This window comes from Sander vitreus, chromosome 7 (assembly GCF_031162955.1).
Source record: "Sander vitreus isolate 19-12246 chromosome 7, sanVit1, whole genome shotgun sequence".
NCBI lineage: Eukaryota > Metazoa > Chordata > Actinopteri > Perciformes > Percidae > Sander > Sander vitreus.
In genome coordinates, this window is record NC_135861.1 from 17,657,259 (window position 1) to 17,677,204 (window position 19,946).

General features: G+C 41.6%; 1 protein-coding gene across 1 annotated transcript; it reads left to right on the plus strand.

Moving 5' to 3' along the window:
- Positions 1-393: 393 nt before the first annotated feature.
- Positions 394-18,788, plus strand: LOC144520931 (rho-related GTP-binding protein RhoA-D). The gene is made up of 5 exons (XM_078255058.1): positions 394-647; positions 13,078-13,233; positions 15,601-15,721; positions 17,097-17,227; positions 17,335-18,788. The coding sequence occupies exons 2-5, from the start codon at positions 13,078-13,080 to the stop codon at positions 17,506-17,508; spliced, it is 582 nt and encodes a 193-aa protein (XP_078111184.1). The 5' UTR covers positions 394-647; the 3' UTR covers positions 17,509-18,788.
- Positions 18,789-19,946: the final 1,158 nt, after the last annotated feature.

Consider the following 19,946-nt stretch of genomic DNA (forward strand, 5'->3'; position numbering starts at 1 on the left):
CAATGCTCTTTGTAAAATGACAGTAGAAAGTCATTCAATCTTTGAGTGTGGTGTTGATGGAGTATTTTTGTCATAGGATGCTACAATAAGCCGTTCACAGCTGAAACAGATGTTGATGGTGGTGTGCCAGGTCTGGAAACAGCTCACAAAAATATCATGTGCACAACAATTAGCTTACAGAAGTAGCCTATATTTACAAGAGCCCTATTTTGACATTATAGGCTATATACAAAACACATTCGGCCGATTAATCAACAATTAAAATAATAGTTACTTGCAACCATATTACCACTGAACTTCCGAGCCAAATGATACGCAAATGGGGAGTTTAAGTTTCCGGGGGACCCTGAATGCAGAATTATGGGAGGGTCTTATCGGTTTGGTCGCTTTACTTTGAGTGAGTACAGCTGCTTCAAGGGACGGAAGACGGCAGGAGGGAAGTACGGAGGTCTTTGATATTTGAAAGCACACTCTGGGAAATAGAAAGAGAATATTTGTTTCCTTTTGTTATACTCAGTTAATTTTGCAATTGCCGACTAGCACATTGAGTTAGTAAAGCGATTTTGAGGTTTGAAGGAAAAGTAGCTTCAGAAGACACGTTAGTGAACCGAGATACTAACGTTACCACCACCAGCAGCATCAGCTCGGTGAGTTGAAACCTGTTACTTGTTTCGAAGTTTTCCAGCGAAATGGCTGAAGTGTTTCGACGTTTAGCTAGTTGATAGGAATATAAATAAACATTATCATTATTACTAGGGGACACACCTGTTTGTTCCCTCAAGGCGGAGATATGGATCATATCAGCATTCCCACCACACAAACTGGCCCATATAACGTTACTTCATTACGTAATTTAACTACTTCAGATGTGGAGACAGATAAAGAGGATCATTTAAGTTAGCTACTCGCTGTAAAAACTTGATTGCCTCCTTGCCTTTTGTGAGTAAAGGCGAGTGGGTGGATCGTTTTCCCCCTGAACTGGAATTACTATTGGTAGGCAAAAACATAAATACTTTAAGTTACCGAGTGAGTGAACTTTTTCGTTTGGTTGTGTGGTCAAAAAGTCTCTCCTCCTCGCCTGTTTTAAATAACGTTCATGTTACAACATTGTGTCCGTCTCGAGGAAATTCCTCTCTCCTAGTCACCACACCCTTGTTGTGCTGCTCGGCTATTTTAGCGCAGATACTCATATCTCACACAGGCTTGTTACCTTGTCTCGGCATGTATACCATAACAAAAACGCACCCCCCCATATATCTGAGCCCTGCAAAACTCATGTCACGCATCAACTGGACTACTCCCATTTGTGTTTCTACAATGTCACACACAGTATGTTAAAGGGCAGACATACACAGCAGAAGAATGCTTAAAAATATCTTCATACATCTTACTACCATATGTGTGCATGTTTGTATGTCAAATTTGTGTGTGGCTACTACAGGAGAAATTATGATGTCATTGTAGCTGAACAGCTGACTGCTGACCAAGCTGTTTGCAGGTAGTGGTCAGAAGTGGAAGTGACACACACACACACACACACACACACACACACAACACAAATCAGTGCCAAGGCAGTTGATGGAAATGTTGGGGAAATCCCCAATGTAGACTACAATAATGTAAAAGCAGAAGGCATGATGTTGGCTGTTGTCATCACAGTGTGGTTTTGACTGTCATTCTAGCAAGTGATGTAATCCAGAACCGCTCTGTGTGAAGTGGGAGTTAAAAGTTGTAGTTTTAGTTAGAGATGTTCCGATACCGGTATCGGTATCAGCTCCGATACTGCCTAAAACGCTGGTATCGGGAAGTACTGGAGTTTATACACCGATCCGATACCACGTAATAAAGCCCTAAAGAAAATATACGTTAAAGTAGTTTATTTATGTTTTTCTGTTATAACTGATTGTCAAACTGTAGAATAAAAGAAGGTTCTGGGGCATTCATTGTTCATGTTTCACAAAGAGTTTAACCTGAGTCAGACCGACAACAAAGATAGAAATCATATCACATCCATACAGGGATAGTAGTATACAGTTGTTAAAACATAATAAAATATATGACACACTGGTATCGGATCGGTACTCGGTATCGGCCGATACGCAAGTTCAGGTATCGGGAAGCAAAAAATGGTGTCGGGCCGTCTCTAGTTTTAGTGGTATTATTTGCACCTACACATATATGTAAATTACAAATAGATGGTTGGATATACTAGTATGCTGAAAAGAATATGCCTACACACGGAGGAATCCTTGCAAAAATGTTATTAGAGAAATGATGAAGTTGAATATCTCAACATTGAGAAATTAAATGTTTTGCAAGGTTTTCTAGGCATGTAGGGCATTAACAAGAAAGCCCAAGTTAAATATATTTCATTCATATCATACCAATAATTTAAGCTTATAGTTTTGAATCAGAGCCCCTCAGTGTGTATCAAGTAGCTTGTGAAAAGTCAGATATGTCAGACACATGTTTAGTCAACATCTAGGGAAATATAAGTATTGGATCAAAGTGGTTATCGGCAGATACCCAATATTAAAGGATCGTGATCGGGCCAAAAACACTTGATCGGGACATCCCTACAAATGACCTATATTTCAAATTAAAATAACAAGCCATGGTGTGTCATGTTGACAGAATTGACATCTCCAGCATGTGAGCTCTTATTCTTGCCATACTGAGGTCATTTCAGAAGACAGCTGAATAGCTCAGTACAAAAGTATTCATGGAAAACTTATAGATCAAAAGCTCCATATATGCTAGGATCACAACACAGAGGCTATTTCACCCTGGCGCTGTACCCCATTTTGTTCCCCTTGGCATGCTCTCCACCACTGACCTACTATAAGTGTTTTACTTGTCGCCTATTGTATGTGCCAGCTGGAGCTTCAGAGATTGCGAACGTAGGATGTTCGCTTATACTAGTTCTTCCAAGCAAACCTCTGAAGCAAAGATTTAGAAAGTGGTGCATGGACAGAAGGGGATTGCCCAAATGGGAGTTTTTCCATCCTTCCAGCTCATACTCATATTCTATTGGGAGCTGCTGGTTTGTACATTGTTATCAATTGAGGTGTTTTAAACACAATGTTCCACAGTATCCTGTCTTAGATTAGTCAGGAAAAGAGTTTGACTGCAGTGTCTATGACACAGAACAGAGGGAAATGCTGAGCTCTTCTCTGATTTCTAATCATCTGATGGTGGTCAACAAACATGTCTGCATTGAATAGTGTGTCTGTAGGCTGGTGGGTGTATCACTTCCAGACAGCATGCATATGAGAAAATCTTCTGGGGAAACAAAATGTATCTCTGGGAGAGTTTCCTGTTTAGATCTTGGTGCTTGGAGTTTCAGGAAGTCCCTAAAAGGACAGTTAGGAAAGCTGAGCATTTCTGCTGAGTATCATTACATAACATTGTAGCCCTTAGGGATGGGTTCTGATAGCTGGTTCCATTTTGGACTCGGTTCCCGGTTGGCAAAAAAAACCCGAGATTAGTTCAACTGAGATGCTTATGAATCTCTTATGAAACCTTTTATCTCTCCTCACTCTTTGATTAGCAAAGAGCAGTGGAAAACATAGACAGTTGGCTTCATATTTGTAGCCGACTGTAATCAGCTGTAATATTAATTCTGTAACGGTATAACATAACTCTGGAACGCCGCTGTACGATTACTGTGCTTTTGTAGTTCAGCAGGGACCTTCCCAGTGGTGACTCTTCCCTGGAGAAATAATCAAGCTCATCACCTCAAGCCAATTTAAGACCATCCCTGTTAAACCTTTGTTCATATCAACATCTTAATCTCATCAATTGAATAGTTCAGAATCAGGGCCTTCAGTGTTTGAACTAGGCTACAGCTGTTAATTGAATGTGTCCGATACGTTTAGCATTTTCATTTATTATGCTGCTCCTCTCATTGCCAGGTTGTAGGTACAGGTTGTGAACATTCCAAACTGAAGTCTTTTTTTCCTTCTCAGCCAACAAAAGATGATTAGATATCTTTGAGTCGCAGTTATTTTAGCCTTTTAGTTATGTGCAAATGTTGAAAGGCAAACCTAATGAGATTTGATTTGAAAGGAATCGGATTTGATAAAATGCGATCGAACACTTCAGATAGCTGCAGGCACAGATGTGCTGGACGGATGAGAGAAACTGTTGTGGTGCTGGGGGGTGGCTCCATCCAGGCTGCGTACATGCGTGTCAGCTTTGGCTTTCATCTGTGCTGTATGTGTGTGTCAGAAAGGAACATTAGCTCCGTGATGGTGACATCACACTGCAACACAGGAAGAGAGAGAGAAAAAGAAATGGATGAGACGAGGACAATGTGAGAACAAGAGACTGGAGAAGGGAGCTAAAGGAACAAATAATCGGAGAGTAAGAAACGGGGTGAAATCAAGAAAACAGAAATACATTCAAGATTTCTTACCAAATCCTGATTAGCTCCGTTCCCAATCCACTCTATGACTAAATCATCTATTTATTTATTTTGTACTCATGGAATATTAATCAAGACTTACTTACTACACTTTGGTATGTTTTGAAGTTTCTCCATATCTGTTGCTTGTGCTACAACACGCTCAAGTTCTAGTTTTGACCACCTCTCCTTCCTTCCCTCCATCTGTCTGTCTGTCTGTCTGTCTGTCTGTACTGCAAGCGTAGGTTCAGGGGCGGATGAAAGGATAATTCTGTGTGATATTTCTCTCTTTCGTCCTCTGAGCTGAGCTGTGTGCACTGTGATAAATTGGCCTGGGGGAGTCTCAATGGCTCTGTCCTATTTTGGGCTCCAGCTAGGTTCTCTGACTTTAGCTTTTTCCCTGGCCTGGATTCTGAGCAGCTTCTGATCTCAAGTTTGATTCAACCTTCAAAATTTGAGCTTGGCTTCAACTTCTCTGCAAGAATTTCTCTCATCCAACCTCATGCAAAAGGTTGTGTTTTGTAAGGAGAGAAGAAAAAGAAGATGAAACGCAGCAGTATTTTCTAGGTACATCCTTTTTTTCACTACATTATACAGCTCTACTGTTCATACTTAGCCTTAAGTAGGTCTACATCGTGCGGCTGACACTACTGGAAGTAAACAAACAAGGGTTAAGCGAGACGCTACAAAGACGGCAGCGGAAATGTCTAACGGGAGAGACAACAAGAATACTATTTAGGAACTTCTGTCAGTAAGGGGCGATGCCGAAAACGTCGAAGAAATTCAAGGAACGGCAAGAGAATCAGTTATTTATGACCAAATTACAAACCGGTTACGTGATTGTGGTGTAATGTTCCTCATGTCCTGCCACCTGCACGCTCCAGAGAGAGAGGGAGAGGTCTACAGTGTTTGAATTTGGCCAGATCCGGACTCTATTGAACATGCTTGTGAAAGTCACCTTCTCTCCCAGTAATCTTCCATGTCAGAGGCTCAGTCATGTTTAAAGGTGGATAATTGGCTTCTTGGAACATGAAACAGGAGGTGGTCAGATGTAATGTGATAAAGTAGATGAACAGTCTATATTAGAGTCCGGATCGGGCCGAATTTTTCTGTCTGAGCCCGGCCCGAGCCCGACAGGCATTAAGATATTTGTGTCCGAGCCCGATAGTTAAAATCTCTCTTTTTTTTTTTTTTTTCTCATACTACGACACACTTACGTTTGTTTGTGTGGAAAGCTTTTATTAAGCAACTATAGGAAGGCATTCGGAAATGTCAACAGATGAGCGCATCAGCGCACACGGGGGAACAAGCGCACGTTAATAAGCTGTTTAATTTAAAATGATCAATGTGTTAACCTTTCCTGATTGCTTCGTTTACGACCGTGATCAGAAAACCAGGGGAGACTCGTTACCTCCAGGGCCGACGTTATATAACGTTAGGGTTAAAATCCCATCTCTGGTGAGCAAATGAATGAACTTGGCTTTCAGTCTAGGGTTTATCTCGGACACCGCACACACTGTGTTCAAAACTTAAACTTATTCCACCAACTCTGCTCCGGTCGCATCTACATGTCTGCTTCCTCTTTCTCTCTTCTGCCCACTTTACACACGCACTGAGCTCTCTTAAAAGAGCCGCAGCACCATTTTACAACAAATGCCTTATCGCACTGATGTGACCGAGCACGACCCGAACCCGACCATAATTTCTAAATATCCGTCCGAACCTGGCCCGGGACCCGTCGGGCTCGGTTCGGGTATCCATGCCTTAGTCTATATGTGTTTTGCCTAATTATTTTATGTATGTCTTAAGTTGTGTACAAAATAAAAAATAAAAATCCTTTTGGCCATTTTTGTTTTTCTGCACTCTTGCCTAAACTCTAAGTTGTTGTCCATTATCCCATCATCTATCAGTTACTGTTTTCTGATTTTTACTTGTCTGGACACATAAAACACTTTCGATCGATTATTAACTCATCAGAATCGAGCATCGAATCGTTCTAGAGAGAATCGCGATGCATCTAAGAATCAATAATTTTCCCCACCCCTATAATCCAGTCCTCAACATTTCAACCAGGAGAAAGAGGAAGAGATACTGGTGGGGGGAGGGATGTTGTGTGTTTAGAAAAAAAGGATGAGGTGTGTTGAAAGTGGGTGAGACATTCCTCAAAGCTTACGTCCTCCCACATTTTTACACAGTCGGACAGCATTGTGTGGTTAAGCATTTAGTGACCTGTTACTAATCATGTGGAATGCATTTTGCAGCATTGACCAATCGGTGTGTCAATACCTGAACTGTTAAGGGCGCTGACACACAGAGCCGACTATCGGCCGTCGGACCGTCTGGCGAGGTCAGTGACTCGAGTCTGTTCGGTGTGTTCCGTGCCGTCGTCTGTCCGAGGAGCCGTCGGCCTTCATTTTGGCCGACCCGACATGTTCAGTCAGAGACAGGGCAGTCGGGGCTCACCCGGAAATGGCGAGCGGATGAGCCTCTCAAAATCTGATGAAAATCTTTTAAACTGACCTTTGTCGATCTGAAATGAAGACAGATTCAGCAACTGCATGGCCTATTTCTCGCTTAAAATGTTTTCAGAAACACGTTTCGGTGAACAATTTTAGTACAATATGAGATCGTATTCTGAACAAGCCGCCATGACAGCCTGGCTGTGAATTTCCGGAGGAAAAAAGAACCACGTGACGCGTTCGTCCAATCAGCTGCCGGTTTTCATTTTCTGGGAAACAATCAGATTGTTAATGGAAACAATACAGAGCAGCGCCGCCTGCTGCTATGGAGACGTATTACGTTTCGCGCACGGGCAGAGCATATGCTCAAGTCGGCGTCTCTTCGGTGTGTTCTGAGGCATTTTTTGGACCTCGGGGACCCGACTGATCAATCCGACTGCCTTTTCTGCCAACGGTCGGCCGTCGGGTTAGTGTGTCGCTCAGTTAATGTGTCTGTAACAACGCAAACTCTTTGTTCATACGTCACCGCAAGTGTACTGTTAGTTTACATTTTACAGGGCTGTCCAGTAGGAGCTGCTTGTGTCACTTTCCAATGAAATCAGGGCGGATATATTTATCCCTTTGTGGTGAGATAAATGTCTGCGGAGCAGCTGGAATTCCGTATCTTCTTGTAATCTATATTTATATTTCTCTGTCCTTATTCAGTAACTTCTGGCAACATCTTTAGCTAAGGTCAGAGATGTTATATTTACTGCATTTAAATAGGCCTGTCACGATAACAAATTTAGCTGGACGATAAATTGACCCAGAAGTCGTTCTGAGACAATTTTCATCTAATAATGATAATGGCATAATAATGCAGGTACAGGGCGCCCGGATAGCTCAGTTGGTAGAGTGGGCGCCCATTTATAGAGGTTTACTCCTCGACACAGCTGGCCCCGGTTCGACTCCGCCCTCCGGTCCTTTGCTGCATGTCATTCCCCCCTCTTTCTCCCCTTTCATTTCTTCAGCTGTCCTGTCAATAAAGGCCTAAAAATGGCCAAAAAATTATCTTAAAATAAAAATAATGCAGGTACACCTTTTTCAAAGATCAATAAACTTTTATTTCTAAAGAATATTTAACACTGGAACTGGAAGACATTTTAAATATCCACAATAAATGAACAAAACAACCAAAAACAAGTCTGTCTCTGTTAACAAAAAATGCACTGGAATAAAAACCAAACACAATCAAAAGCAATAACTAAAATGGAAATTCAAAACCACACACAACCAAAACAATAAATAAAATGATATAAACAAAATTCGAAAAATATTAAACATTGGGCTCAGACATAAAGAGTGATACATTCCTTAACAGGCAAAACTGCCAGTTAGGATGCAACATACTGACTCGCTCAGGTTAAGTGGTTCACCACAGTCATTCGGTTGGAATCCGAAGTGCGTTTGGTTTGGTTATTCCTCCAACTCTCAACTAGCGTTTTCTCTGGCTTCTCACGCGGCTCTTTTGCTGCACTCTGTGGTAGGCTACGCCAGGAGTCCCGCCTCCCCACACAGAGACCATGCGGCTGACAAGTGACTGACACGAGGGTTCGCTCCTCGTTACGCTAAGGAAAGGGGTCACCGATGCACCGGAGTGGTCATCCAGTCTCTTTGGTAGAGAGAGAGAGAGAGAGAGACGAGGAAAACAAACAAGCATGCAAATGGAAATTATCGCGGCTGGAAAAATTGAGCAAATTTTTATTTATCATGCGATTAACTGATTTATTGCATATTGTGTCAAGCCTACACTTAAATAGGGGAAAAAAATTGAAGTTTAGAGAATTTAAGGAAACTGAAACTCCTTTACCCATGTATGTATCCAGACTCTTTTATTCAGTATAGTACAGAAGTCACCACAATGCAGTTTCTCCCTATTTTCCTTGCTCTGTCAAACTGAATGGAAAGGTAAAGCGACACCTTTTTAGGTCCGTCTTTTCATTCGAGTTCAAGTCCAGGCTTGACTTGGCCACACAAGGGCCTGTATTTGACTCTGTCCATGGTCTCCTCCTGACCTCCATCAGTTCACGTGGCTAAAGGCAGTGACACACCAAGCCGATAATCCGCCGTCGGACAACCTGGCGAGGTCAGTGACTCGAGGCTGTTCGGTGCGTTCCGTGCCGTCGTCCGTCCGACGACCTGTCGTCCTTCATTTTGGCCGACCTGACATGTTGCGTCGGAGGGCGGGCAGTTGGACTCCATGACCAATCTGATTGGAGTGCTAACCAGGAAATGACGAGCGGGATGAGCGTGACTAAGCCTCTCAAAATCTGACATATCTTTTAAACTGACCTTTGTTGATCTGAAATGAAGACTTCAGTAACTGCATGGCCTACTTATCGCTTAAAATGTTTTCAGAAACACGTTTCGGTGAACTATTTTAGTAAAATGAGACTGTATTCTGAACAAGCCGCCATGACGTGTTTCCACCCCCACGTTACACGTTCATCCAATCAGCTGCCGGTTTTCATTTTTTTGGGCGACAATACAGATTAGCGCTGCCTGCTGTTATGGAGACAAATTACACGCTCAAGTTGGCGTCGCTTCGGTGTGTTCTGAGGCACTTTTTGGACCTCGGGGAGCCGACTGAACAGTCCGACTGCCTTTTCTGCCAACGGTCGGCCGTCGGGTTAGTGTGTCGGGCTTAAGAGGCATCTACGTATCATGACAATGGTTTCAGACATGAAATATGTTCCAGCAAGTTCAGTTTCCAGATCAATGAGTTTGACGGCTTCTCAGACTCCAAAACACAGCACAGCAGTTTATGATGCTCCAAGACAGGATTTTACAACTCGATCACGAGTTAAACTGTAAAAAACTATGCTGTTCATGTTGCATAGTAATCTACCAGGAATGTGCACTTGCATGTGTTTAATTGGTCACACAGCAGTGCCCTGTCAGGTGACATTACTACGTGAAAATTAAAAGTTGACCCAGGTCAAACTTATTTGCTGGTCAACCCCCCTGTGTTGCTGGACTGGCCTCAGTCATTGAAATGAATGAGGGGGCTCTTCCCCTTTTAGATCAGACCTAAACTTTATGGCTGCTCACCTCAAGCTTCTTCATTCGGATCTTAAGTTAAAGGCATTTTATCATCGGAGGTTTTGCCCTCTTCCTGACGTGAAAACGCACTAATACACAGCAATGTACTTTGACGATTCTGTCTGTGTTGGACTGGTAAAAGCCTACATGACATTTGATAATGGGAGTTTTATGGCTTGTACATACTTCAAATCAAACGGGTCACTAACTGCAGTTTTGGTGTAAATACCTTGAGTTTGCTGATCCATGTGATTTAGAATGTTTTTGGTTGTTGCTATTGTTACCCCCTACCACTTCTAATGGACAAGACTGGCTAATGTGTTACTACTGCGGGGTGAATTGAAACCTGCCGGGGTGAAATGAGCATCTGTGCTGCATGTGCGTGGAATGAGAACTTTGTCCTTTGCTACCCCACGCAGGGACAAACATTATGCAAGACGGAATCGTGTGTGTGTGTGTGTGTGTGTTACTAAATGTCTCTGCATGTGTACTATAGCTCACCACTCAGAATATGGCTTTAGTACATTTTCGTTCTTTGTAACACTGAGATTAATGCAGCTGGCTTAGTCTACAGCTCTCTGTCCAATTCACTGCTGCTTCTACGAGCGTTTAACCATATGCCACATGGGATGCCGCATGGGAAAATTCTCTAAATGCATTTAGAGCATACAAATGGATAAAGCATGAGTGAATAATGAATAACCACAACACTTTCTTAAAGAAAACAATTTACCTCTTCACTGCACTTTTTTTTTCTTACATTTAAATGTCACTGAGTGTGAGTTCAAGTCTGACAAGTCCATTGATTAATTGATATAATGAACGAGTTGTTAGTTTGTTTTCTTTTACTCTTCGATTTATTCTAAATTCCATATTACTATACTAACGTTTACATCACCACCTCGTATCGTTTTCGTGCCACATTTTTTAGGAACACACCTTAACATCAGCTCTTATTTAGGGAAGAAGTGCCTGGAGTACCTGTTCCCGTCCTTGTACTGGCACAGTGTGCACACACATTAGTGCAAAGGAAAGGGGCCATTATCCCACTAAGCACTATGTGCTGCCGCTGGCACAGTAAGCAGCATGCTGTGAGAGCTATTGTCATCAATAGGGCTACATTATTTTGTCACAGCACAAAATCTGCAGCACTAGCCCTATTTTCTGAAGCTTTCTGGGCTGCACAGCAGCTACCAGTCACATGTGTTTGTGTCTGCCCTCTGGCAGTGACAGTATGATGTATGGAGTAGAAGCAGCCTGCTATCACGGAGAACAGGTGGCTCTCTCCAGAGACAAAATCACACTGGCCTGGTTTAATGTGTGGGAGAGAAAAGCAAACTGAACAATTGCCTTTTGATTCTTTTGGTGAAAATACAATCTGCGAGAAACAAATAAACAATGGAGATACACATTTCATTTTTGAACATACACAAAACCAGTTTATTTGGCTTCCGTTTCTATGAATATTTGGTATCAACAGGACCTTCCCTGGCCAGCCACTGACCATTTTAGAGGAACAACACTGTTTACAATCCCATAGCATAAAATTACTCTTGGATATATTACAGTTATTAGTATATCTGTTGAAGTATGATCAGCTTGTTGCTTACTGATAATGATGAAAGAAGTAATTTTACAAGTGCTTAGCCTACATTTGCTACGTTTGCTTTTTTGGATCAATTCTTGTTTTCTTAAACTTGCAATAACTGACTTGTTGGGCACTTTGCAGGGAAAACAAGCTGAAAACAATACTGACATATTATGACTTTTATGAGGTAGCAAACTTATTAGCAAACAGTTGCTTATTTACACACCCACTAGATCTATAGAACGTTGTGTTTATGGCCATCTGACAAATGTAAATATTCTCGCTCCTTTTTTAGCTCTGTTTTCTCTTCACTAACTAGCTCTTTAGCTGCTAAATGCTCCACTATGTTCACCAACAAGTCGCTATGTGTGTCTGTCTGCAGTTTGGTGCTGGGCAGGTAGTGCACAGTAAGTTGAGCTTTTCACTGAAAACGGCTGCCTGCTGTGGCCAAAGACAACATTGTGAGAGCGGTGCGGTTGAATCAAAACCTGTAAAGTTGCAAGTCGTAAAAACCAACACAATGAGATGAAAGATGCTATGGCTAAGGCTCTGTAGACACGAGAACTGCAAAGTCGGTTGATCATTTTCTATGGGCTTATGACTACATTCACTTACAAGTAATCATATGATCAATTGTTAATATAAAACTTAAGCTTATAACAATTAGGGTGTATTTCTCTCCACTATTCATCAGCTGTGATTTAGTCCCTGCGTGTGTGTGAGATGGCAGAGGTGTAGATTGTTTTGGTCCAGTCTTAGGTCGGTGAAAACCGATGATGCAGGCAGTCAGTACGTTGTCATCTCTCTCTCTCTCTCTCTCTCTCTCTCTCTCTCTCTCTCTCTCTCTCTCTCTCTCTCTCTCTCTCTGTCTTTCTCTAGCAAGCCACATTTCACTAGCATACACACCTTTTAGTAGGGGTGGTGAAATTAATCATTGCATCACGATGCAGACCTAGACGATTCTGCATCGATGCAGTGACAGAGCATAATCGATTATTGCTCTGCTATATTCAGGAAGTGAGCAGTAAAGATTCACACACCTACCTTTCAGGGATACAAGCAAAGTGAATGGGAAATGATTTGTGTGCAATACTGAGGTGTCAACCAAAACCAGTAAGAACTGTAGATCACAAGGCCACAGGGATGTAGAGGTGTTGCATTAAGGAGAGTTTTTAATGTGGTTGTGGCAGAGGCTGTGCATGTGCAGTAGTGTGTTAGAGCACCGAGGCAGCAGCATTACCAACACTGTGGCTCTCCTCCTGTTCCCTTCCCTCCCACTGCTTTTCCAGACCAGTGCTGAACCCTCAGCCCGACTCTGTTTTTCACCTCACACACAGGACGCAGCCCAGGAAAGGGAAGAGGGTGCGGCTCGGAAACAGACTTCCATCATCTCTTCTTTTTTTTTCTCGCCCTCTCACTCTTAATATTTCTGGTTGCATTGTTTCATGTCCCTCCTCTCTTTGAAGAGACTTGCTTCTCACCAGTTGACTTATTGTTTGGTTGACTCATGCATTTAATTTAACCAAAGTGTATTCTGTTTGTAGATGGCAGCCATCAGGAAGAAGTTGGTGATAGTTGGGGATGGTGCATGTGGGAAGACCTGTCTACTCATCGTCTTCAGTAAAGACCAGTTCCCAGAAGTCTACGTCCCCACTGTGTTTGAGAACTACATCGCTGACATTGAAGTGGATGGCAAACAGGTACTTTTATATTTGAAATGTAACTTTTTTTTATTTGTTTTGATTAGATGATTATGAATAATTAGTTAAGTGCATTTGCTCAAGTACAGTATTTAGGTAACAATTTAAGTATACTTTTCATTTCAGAGAGAAATATTGTACTTTCTACTCTATTACATTCAGGGCTTGGCATTAGCACCCGCCTACCCATTTACCGAAAAGAGGGTAGAGGTAGAGGCAGTGGTGGGGTAACACAATCACTTTTAATGGCCCTTTTGGCGGGTGGCATATAGGCCTATAACTATATTATTGTAACACTGGTTGCTCGAGTACTGTGCCACCGCCAACACAGAAGCACAGCTGTAATCTACTGTGCAGCGCACAGTCAAAGCATGGTGGCCCGGTCCGTCCTGGCCGTCTCCTAATCCCACACACCACCAGCAAGTGCACGCTCTGCTTCTCCCAGGGGCGCGTGCCAGCTGCTGACTCTGCTTGAGTGATACGCGAGCGCGCTCCAAACTTTCAATTAATCTTCTACACCCCTGCATTACTTATGCAAAAGGACTCTTGTTATGTCTGTGTCTTAATTGGTTTCATGTTTTCATACAAAAGGAGCTTTACACACAACCTTATCAGAGCTTAATATTTGAGGACTGTGGTGTTAGGCCTATATATTTTATGTAGTCTTGATTTGGGAGGTCATTTACATTTAAAGAGCTGTAAATCTGGTTCTTCAAGTAAATTGTAACACAATTTCACGATTAGAGAAAAGGTCAGAAAAATCCTTGTGACATTAAATACAGATTTATCTTGTGACCCTTTGGCGGTCCAACCCCTAGGTTGTATCAAATATGTTGGATACTACTGGACATCACTACCTGGTTGTAAAATAAAGTAGCTAAAACTAGTTGCAGCTCGACCAGCTACAATGCTGCTTACCGCACACACTGTTGCATCAGTAATAACAATCTACTGTAACATATGATAATATATCCGTCACATGGGCCATTTTACTGCAGAACGAGTACTTAATACTTTTCATACTGTAAGTACATTTAACTGATAATGGACTTTTACTTGCAGTTAAGGATGGGAGTATATATTTTGATAATAAGAGACCTTCCTCAGAACAGGCAGGTTTGTGTGACACTAAAACTGCTGCTGTAGTGTTAAAATGTGACCCTGTTGGCTCTGCTGGTTGAGACCCACGTGCCCTCAAGACCGATGGGGATAAGTGCAGATTGTAAGCAAATCCTTGGGTCTTTTCATTGTTATAAAGCAGCAGACCTCCAGCCAACAACAGGAAATGGATCAGTGCCCCCTTCCTGCTCAGTGTTGGAACCCCCACCCCTCATGCATCATGACTAATGTCCCATTTCCTGTGCAATATAATACATAGTTGACTGTACCCCTAGCCTCTCAAATGTGGTAGACATAAAAAAAGATAAAAATGCATTTAGTTCAGTGAATTATTACTTAAAAAGTCAGTGTCACAGTTGACCTTACAGCTGCCCTCTATTTACCATTCTTTGATTATATTTAGTTGTGGTTACAACAACCAAGAAAAGACAAGTTCAGACAGACAGCATGGTGGTAAAAGAAATGGGCCTAGATGAGGCCAACTCCTGAGAGACACCTAGTGGTAAAAGAATTCAAAAGCAGCAGATATTGACAGATTTGTCATGGTGTGGTGTTGCCTACTTTCCTACACAGAAGATGTGGTACAGCTCAGCCCACTGTCTCATATATTATGGAAAATACCAGAAGATGGTGTGGCCAGCCAGTCTAGTAGTTCGTCGGCCATCAAGCAAGACTTGGCAAGAAATGAGTGCTAACATACTGCAGTTACACTCTTGTTTTTCTCCAGTTCTCAGCTGTATCAGACACTGTCGTTCCCCTCTCTCTCCCCTTTTAATGTCTAAGCTCTCCATCAAAGGCCTAAAAAAAAAAAAAAAGCCACATGATGCATGTTATGACACTTCTAGGCTACAGTGTAGAAGACATTCCTATCTGATGCTTTGGGGTTGCATTTTAGCACGTCCTACAGACCTTGCTGAGCTAGGCATTTGTTTTATCTAGAGCAGGTCAGGCACTCTGGGACTGCTATCCGTTTGATGAACAGCCTAAGACAGTTCTGTGGGAACCATCTCTACCTCTAAGGAGTTGCTTTTTAGGCCTGAATTGTTTTAAATCTGCTTTAAATTCCTTATTAAGTTATTCTGCCTCTGTTCTTGTTGCCCATATTTTATTTGTCTCTGATCTCCTTTCCCCTCTTCATCCTGCTGTCGATGAAGTGGGAATACCCTACCTTATTTTAATGTATCTTACGTTGCACTTTTTGCTGGCAGCCACTTGCGTCAACACATTCATTTTCTTCCTTTTCCTCAGGTGGAGTTGGCGTTGTGGGATACAGCAGGCCAGGAAGACTATGACAGACTGAGGCCTCTCTCCTACCCTGACACAGACGTTATCCTCATGTGCTTCTCCATAGATAGCCCCGACAGTTTAGGTAAGGCTGCATACAAATTGCTACCCACACAAAACTGCAAGTAACTTTTTTTTTTTTATATTAATTGTTGTATCACGGTAAAGTCATTTATCTGGAATTAAAGGGCAGCATTCTGATGTCACAGCAGGGTTTCAGTGATGCAGAAAGAACCTGAAATCTTTTTGACCTGGAGTGGTACCTGGGAGAGTCAAGGCAGCTGGTTATGTTTCTTCAGTTTATACAGAATTTAAATAGTTTTTAAGCAATCGAGAAGAAGCTCGACTCGTGGATTCAATCCACAAAATACTGCACTGATACTCAATATAGGCAAATAATACCTGGTAATGGGGTTCCCTTTGAATGTAAAGAACTATTTGCATTAAAAATGCTAAGATAAATAATTTTTTGTACAGATACAGGAAAGCATTTTGGCAAATGTTCCATTAAATATCCACATTTTCCACTACAAAGAGGGCTCATCTGATCCTCTCTATAGGTTTTACCCTTCTAATAATTGATGTATTTTCCATTACATTTCCCTGTTTGCTTCCTCTGTGCAGATGTCATGCAATTAATGATCCATTTTATGAAAATGTAATGCGTATTCAGATGGTGTACATGAGTATGATTAAATTATAGGTGTTGTAATAAATCCTGCTGCCATCAAGACAAGCATCACAGTTAGCCCTTAGTCAGCTCTCCTGCTCTGGGTTAGTTAGTAAATTCAGTAATTATATATTTAGACATGACTGTTTCTCAGCTACAGCAATTTGAACACATAAGGGACGTTGGAACTTAAATACAGTACAAAATTACATTTTGAAGTTGATTTAAACAACCTATAGACAGTAGAATATCCAATATTGACTTTTTGTAGATTTATTTCTGGTCAGTTAATAGACACTGGCACTTATTAGATGTGTTTTAATTTAGTTTGCACATTAAAAGGGAACAAGATGAGCAAACAAATTTCAAGACTGTAACCTAGCAGCTGTTGTTTGCGGTTCGAGATTATGACGGCATTTTCTGGAATATGTCGCATGTATTTCAGGCTACATTCTGAGTGTTCTTTGCCCTCGAAACACCAAATCAACCCGATGAAGAAAATGTCTTGTTTAGTAAGACCTCAGCCCTGGGGCTTTCTCCCACAGTGTTTTTGCCAGTTGACTCGACAGATGGCACGCCTACTCTATCACAGTATGGCATCTCCTTCTAGACAGTGCAGATTTTGTCTTGCAGGCTCGACCATGTATCAGGCAGGGGTCAGGGACCTCTCAATGTTTGTCTGTACAGTCACAAGGGAAACGGCAAGGACTCTCACTCTCCCAACTGTCCTTGTAGGGAAAACGTCTGGGAATTGCTGTGTAGTGAATTGACTTGTTTTTTATTCTTGTAGAGAATATTCCCGAGAAATGGACGCCTGAAGTGAAACACTTCTGTCCCAACGTCCCGATCATTCTCGTGGGTAACAAGAAGGACCTGAGGAATGATGAACACACACGAAGGGAGCTGGCCAAGATGAAACAGGTGTGTGTGTGTGTGTGTGTGTGCACGCGCGTGCAATAACTACTCTCCCTGTTGAATGTCTGCACTCTCAGCGTCATTTTAACCCGCTGTCTGCATTAAACCTCCAGGAGCCTGTCAAATCTGAGGAGGGCAGAGACATGGCCAACCGCATCAGTGCCTTTGGCTACTTGGAGTGCTCCGCCAAGACCAAGGACGGTGTGCGGGAGGTGTTTGAGATGGCCACCAGAGCAGCGCTACAGGTCCGCAAGCGCAAGAAGAGGGGAGGATGCCAGCTACTGTGAGGGGACGGAGTTTGTTGGCCAATCAGCACCTGAGGGAGGACTCCCCTCTTACGCTCAGAGCAAACTTAGAGAAACCTTAAATCAATGGCTTCCGTGGACTATACTTCACAGATGCAGATATGCCACAGGAGAATATAAAAGACTGACACACCTGTTTAAAAGCAAAACAAATCAGCTTTTTTTTTTTTTAAACTCTATTTCCTCTACTACTCACTTTGTTTCTGTTTGCTGTTTTCCTCCACTAGCTAGTAACTAGTTTGTGTGAAGGACCTGTCCCTTCCTCCTATATGAATGTATGTTTGTATTTATATTTGCATATACTTTACAAATATATCATGTCTGTGTTATGATTGTTTACAGAGAAGGGTCTTGTAGGTCACATGTCCAGTGAATGGCAAGATAGTTTTTAGATTTGCTTTAATAGTATGGCACACCTGCTTCTCTTCAACCTGCATGCACCACTCAGTGTCCTTTTTATAAATCGGCCTCAGTCAGGAATCCACGTCACACCACTATTACTGGTCATTTTACACCCTCAACGTTCTATTTGAGCACGTGCTGAGTCATCAGAGCTCTTTTTTTCCCCAGCTTTCTATTCTGAAGGACTAAATTAAGAGCCTCTATACTCTGCATTAATCCATTGAAACCTAGATAAATTGAAGCTGCGACAACTATTTTATGGAGAGGTTTTGGACCTGTCTCTTTTCTATGGTGATGGCTTAAGCCGGCACTGGAGACAGCGGTCTATTGTCATGGACACAATACTCTAAGTCACGCTAACACTGACTCCGACAGACTTGTCACTACCACTGTCTATCACCAATGTCTTCACAAAACATCCTCCTGTCTGAACTCTGTACTGTTGATTCAGCTCCAGTATACAGTCATTATGCATTGCTGTGTACTGAATCTACAGGTTTCTGGATGCACACTGTATACAGCCATGTTAATATTCAGATTATAGGCCTATTCCGTCCATAAAAGTTTTAATACATTTCCAACTGCCTACTTTATTGACAGTTCAAAAGTTGTCATTACCAATGTGCCATCTTCTCAGTTTGGCTCAGTAGCTCTCTTTGAAAGCTACTCTATTTGAAATTGGGGCTTTGTTGTTGTGTAAGGCCTTTATTTGACACACAAGGGACATTCCTTGAAATGTGATTGGAATGTTGGATATCTGAGAGCGTAGCAAGTTCCCAGTCAACATTTTTCTCCTGAGTAACCATTAAAGATCATTGAAGTGGGGCCAACTAATAAACTGTGGTGTGATTGGGCTCAGAGCTGAGACTGGTTGTTTTTTTTGTTTTTTTTGGCCGTTGACAGGAGCGTTGAACAAGAAATTGCAACAGAATTGTGATGAAAACTGTAAGATCCAACTTTGTCAGTGACCACAATGATTATAATGAATCTTTCTCCAGATGTGTATTGTCATCACTAAGTGACGGAATCATCAAACCACCTCATCTTCCAGGCAGCCCTCCTAATACAGTTAAGTGTGTGCTTCTGTATCATGGCTGGAGCAAAGAGACGACGTACATATTGCTTAACAGATCCTGTCATGAAAGAGCCCTGAACACTAAATATGTGTAATGGTCCCTGTATTGATCTTACCACCATCATAAGCTACAACTGTGGTAATCCTTTTATCCAGTACATTCAGATCCGTAGAGTCAGAATGTTGCGGGCTTTGGCTATTTTCTGGACAGTGCCTCTGTGTAATGTCAAACACCATAATTCAAGAGAAACTGTTGATTGTGATGACGCTTTACAAACAGGAGTGGAATGTGTTGAAACATGTTATTAAAGTATTTTTGAATTACTATGTAATCTTAACTCGTTTGCTTTAGCCTTTTTTTTTTTTTTTTACAAACTGCCTTTTTTTAACTCAAAACTCTAAATCTTGCGAAATCTTTTTATAAATGCATTTACAATCATATTCACATTATTTGTATACCATAAGCAAAAGGAGTTTTGTTTTGAAATAGCTTTTATTTTTCAGAAAATGCAAAACATAAAAATAGGCAAACATTTTTAAATTGGTTAATCATTTAAAACCCTGCATTGTGTAATGGTGGATACATGAGTATAAGCTGGACAACCAGTACAAACGTAGAGCTGTAACAATTCCACATTTTGCTGTACAATTAATTGTCTCAGAAATAATTGCGATTAACAATATAATTGTCTCAGTCAAATTAAAAAAATATATATATTACTTTTTTAAACACAGTTTTGAATGAATTCCAGGATACATCTTTTGGCATATCTAAACCAGTCATACGCCTTAAGACCTTAGCTAATGTTAGCAATTAATTGCAGTTAAAGACACCGTGATTATGTAGACCATTTGACAATTATGTAATAACTGTTACAGGCCTACGACACATATAACTTCATGAGTCTAAAAGAGCAGCGATTCAATGAAATAACCCTGAGAC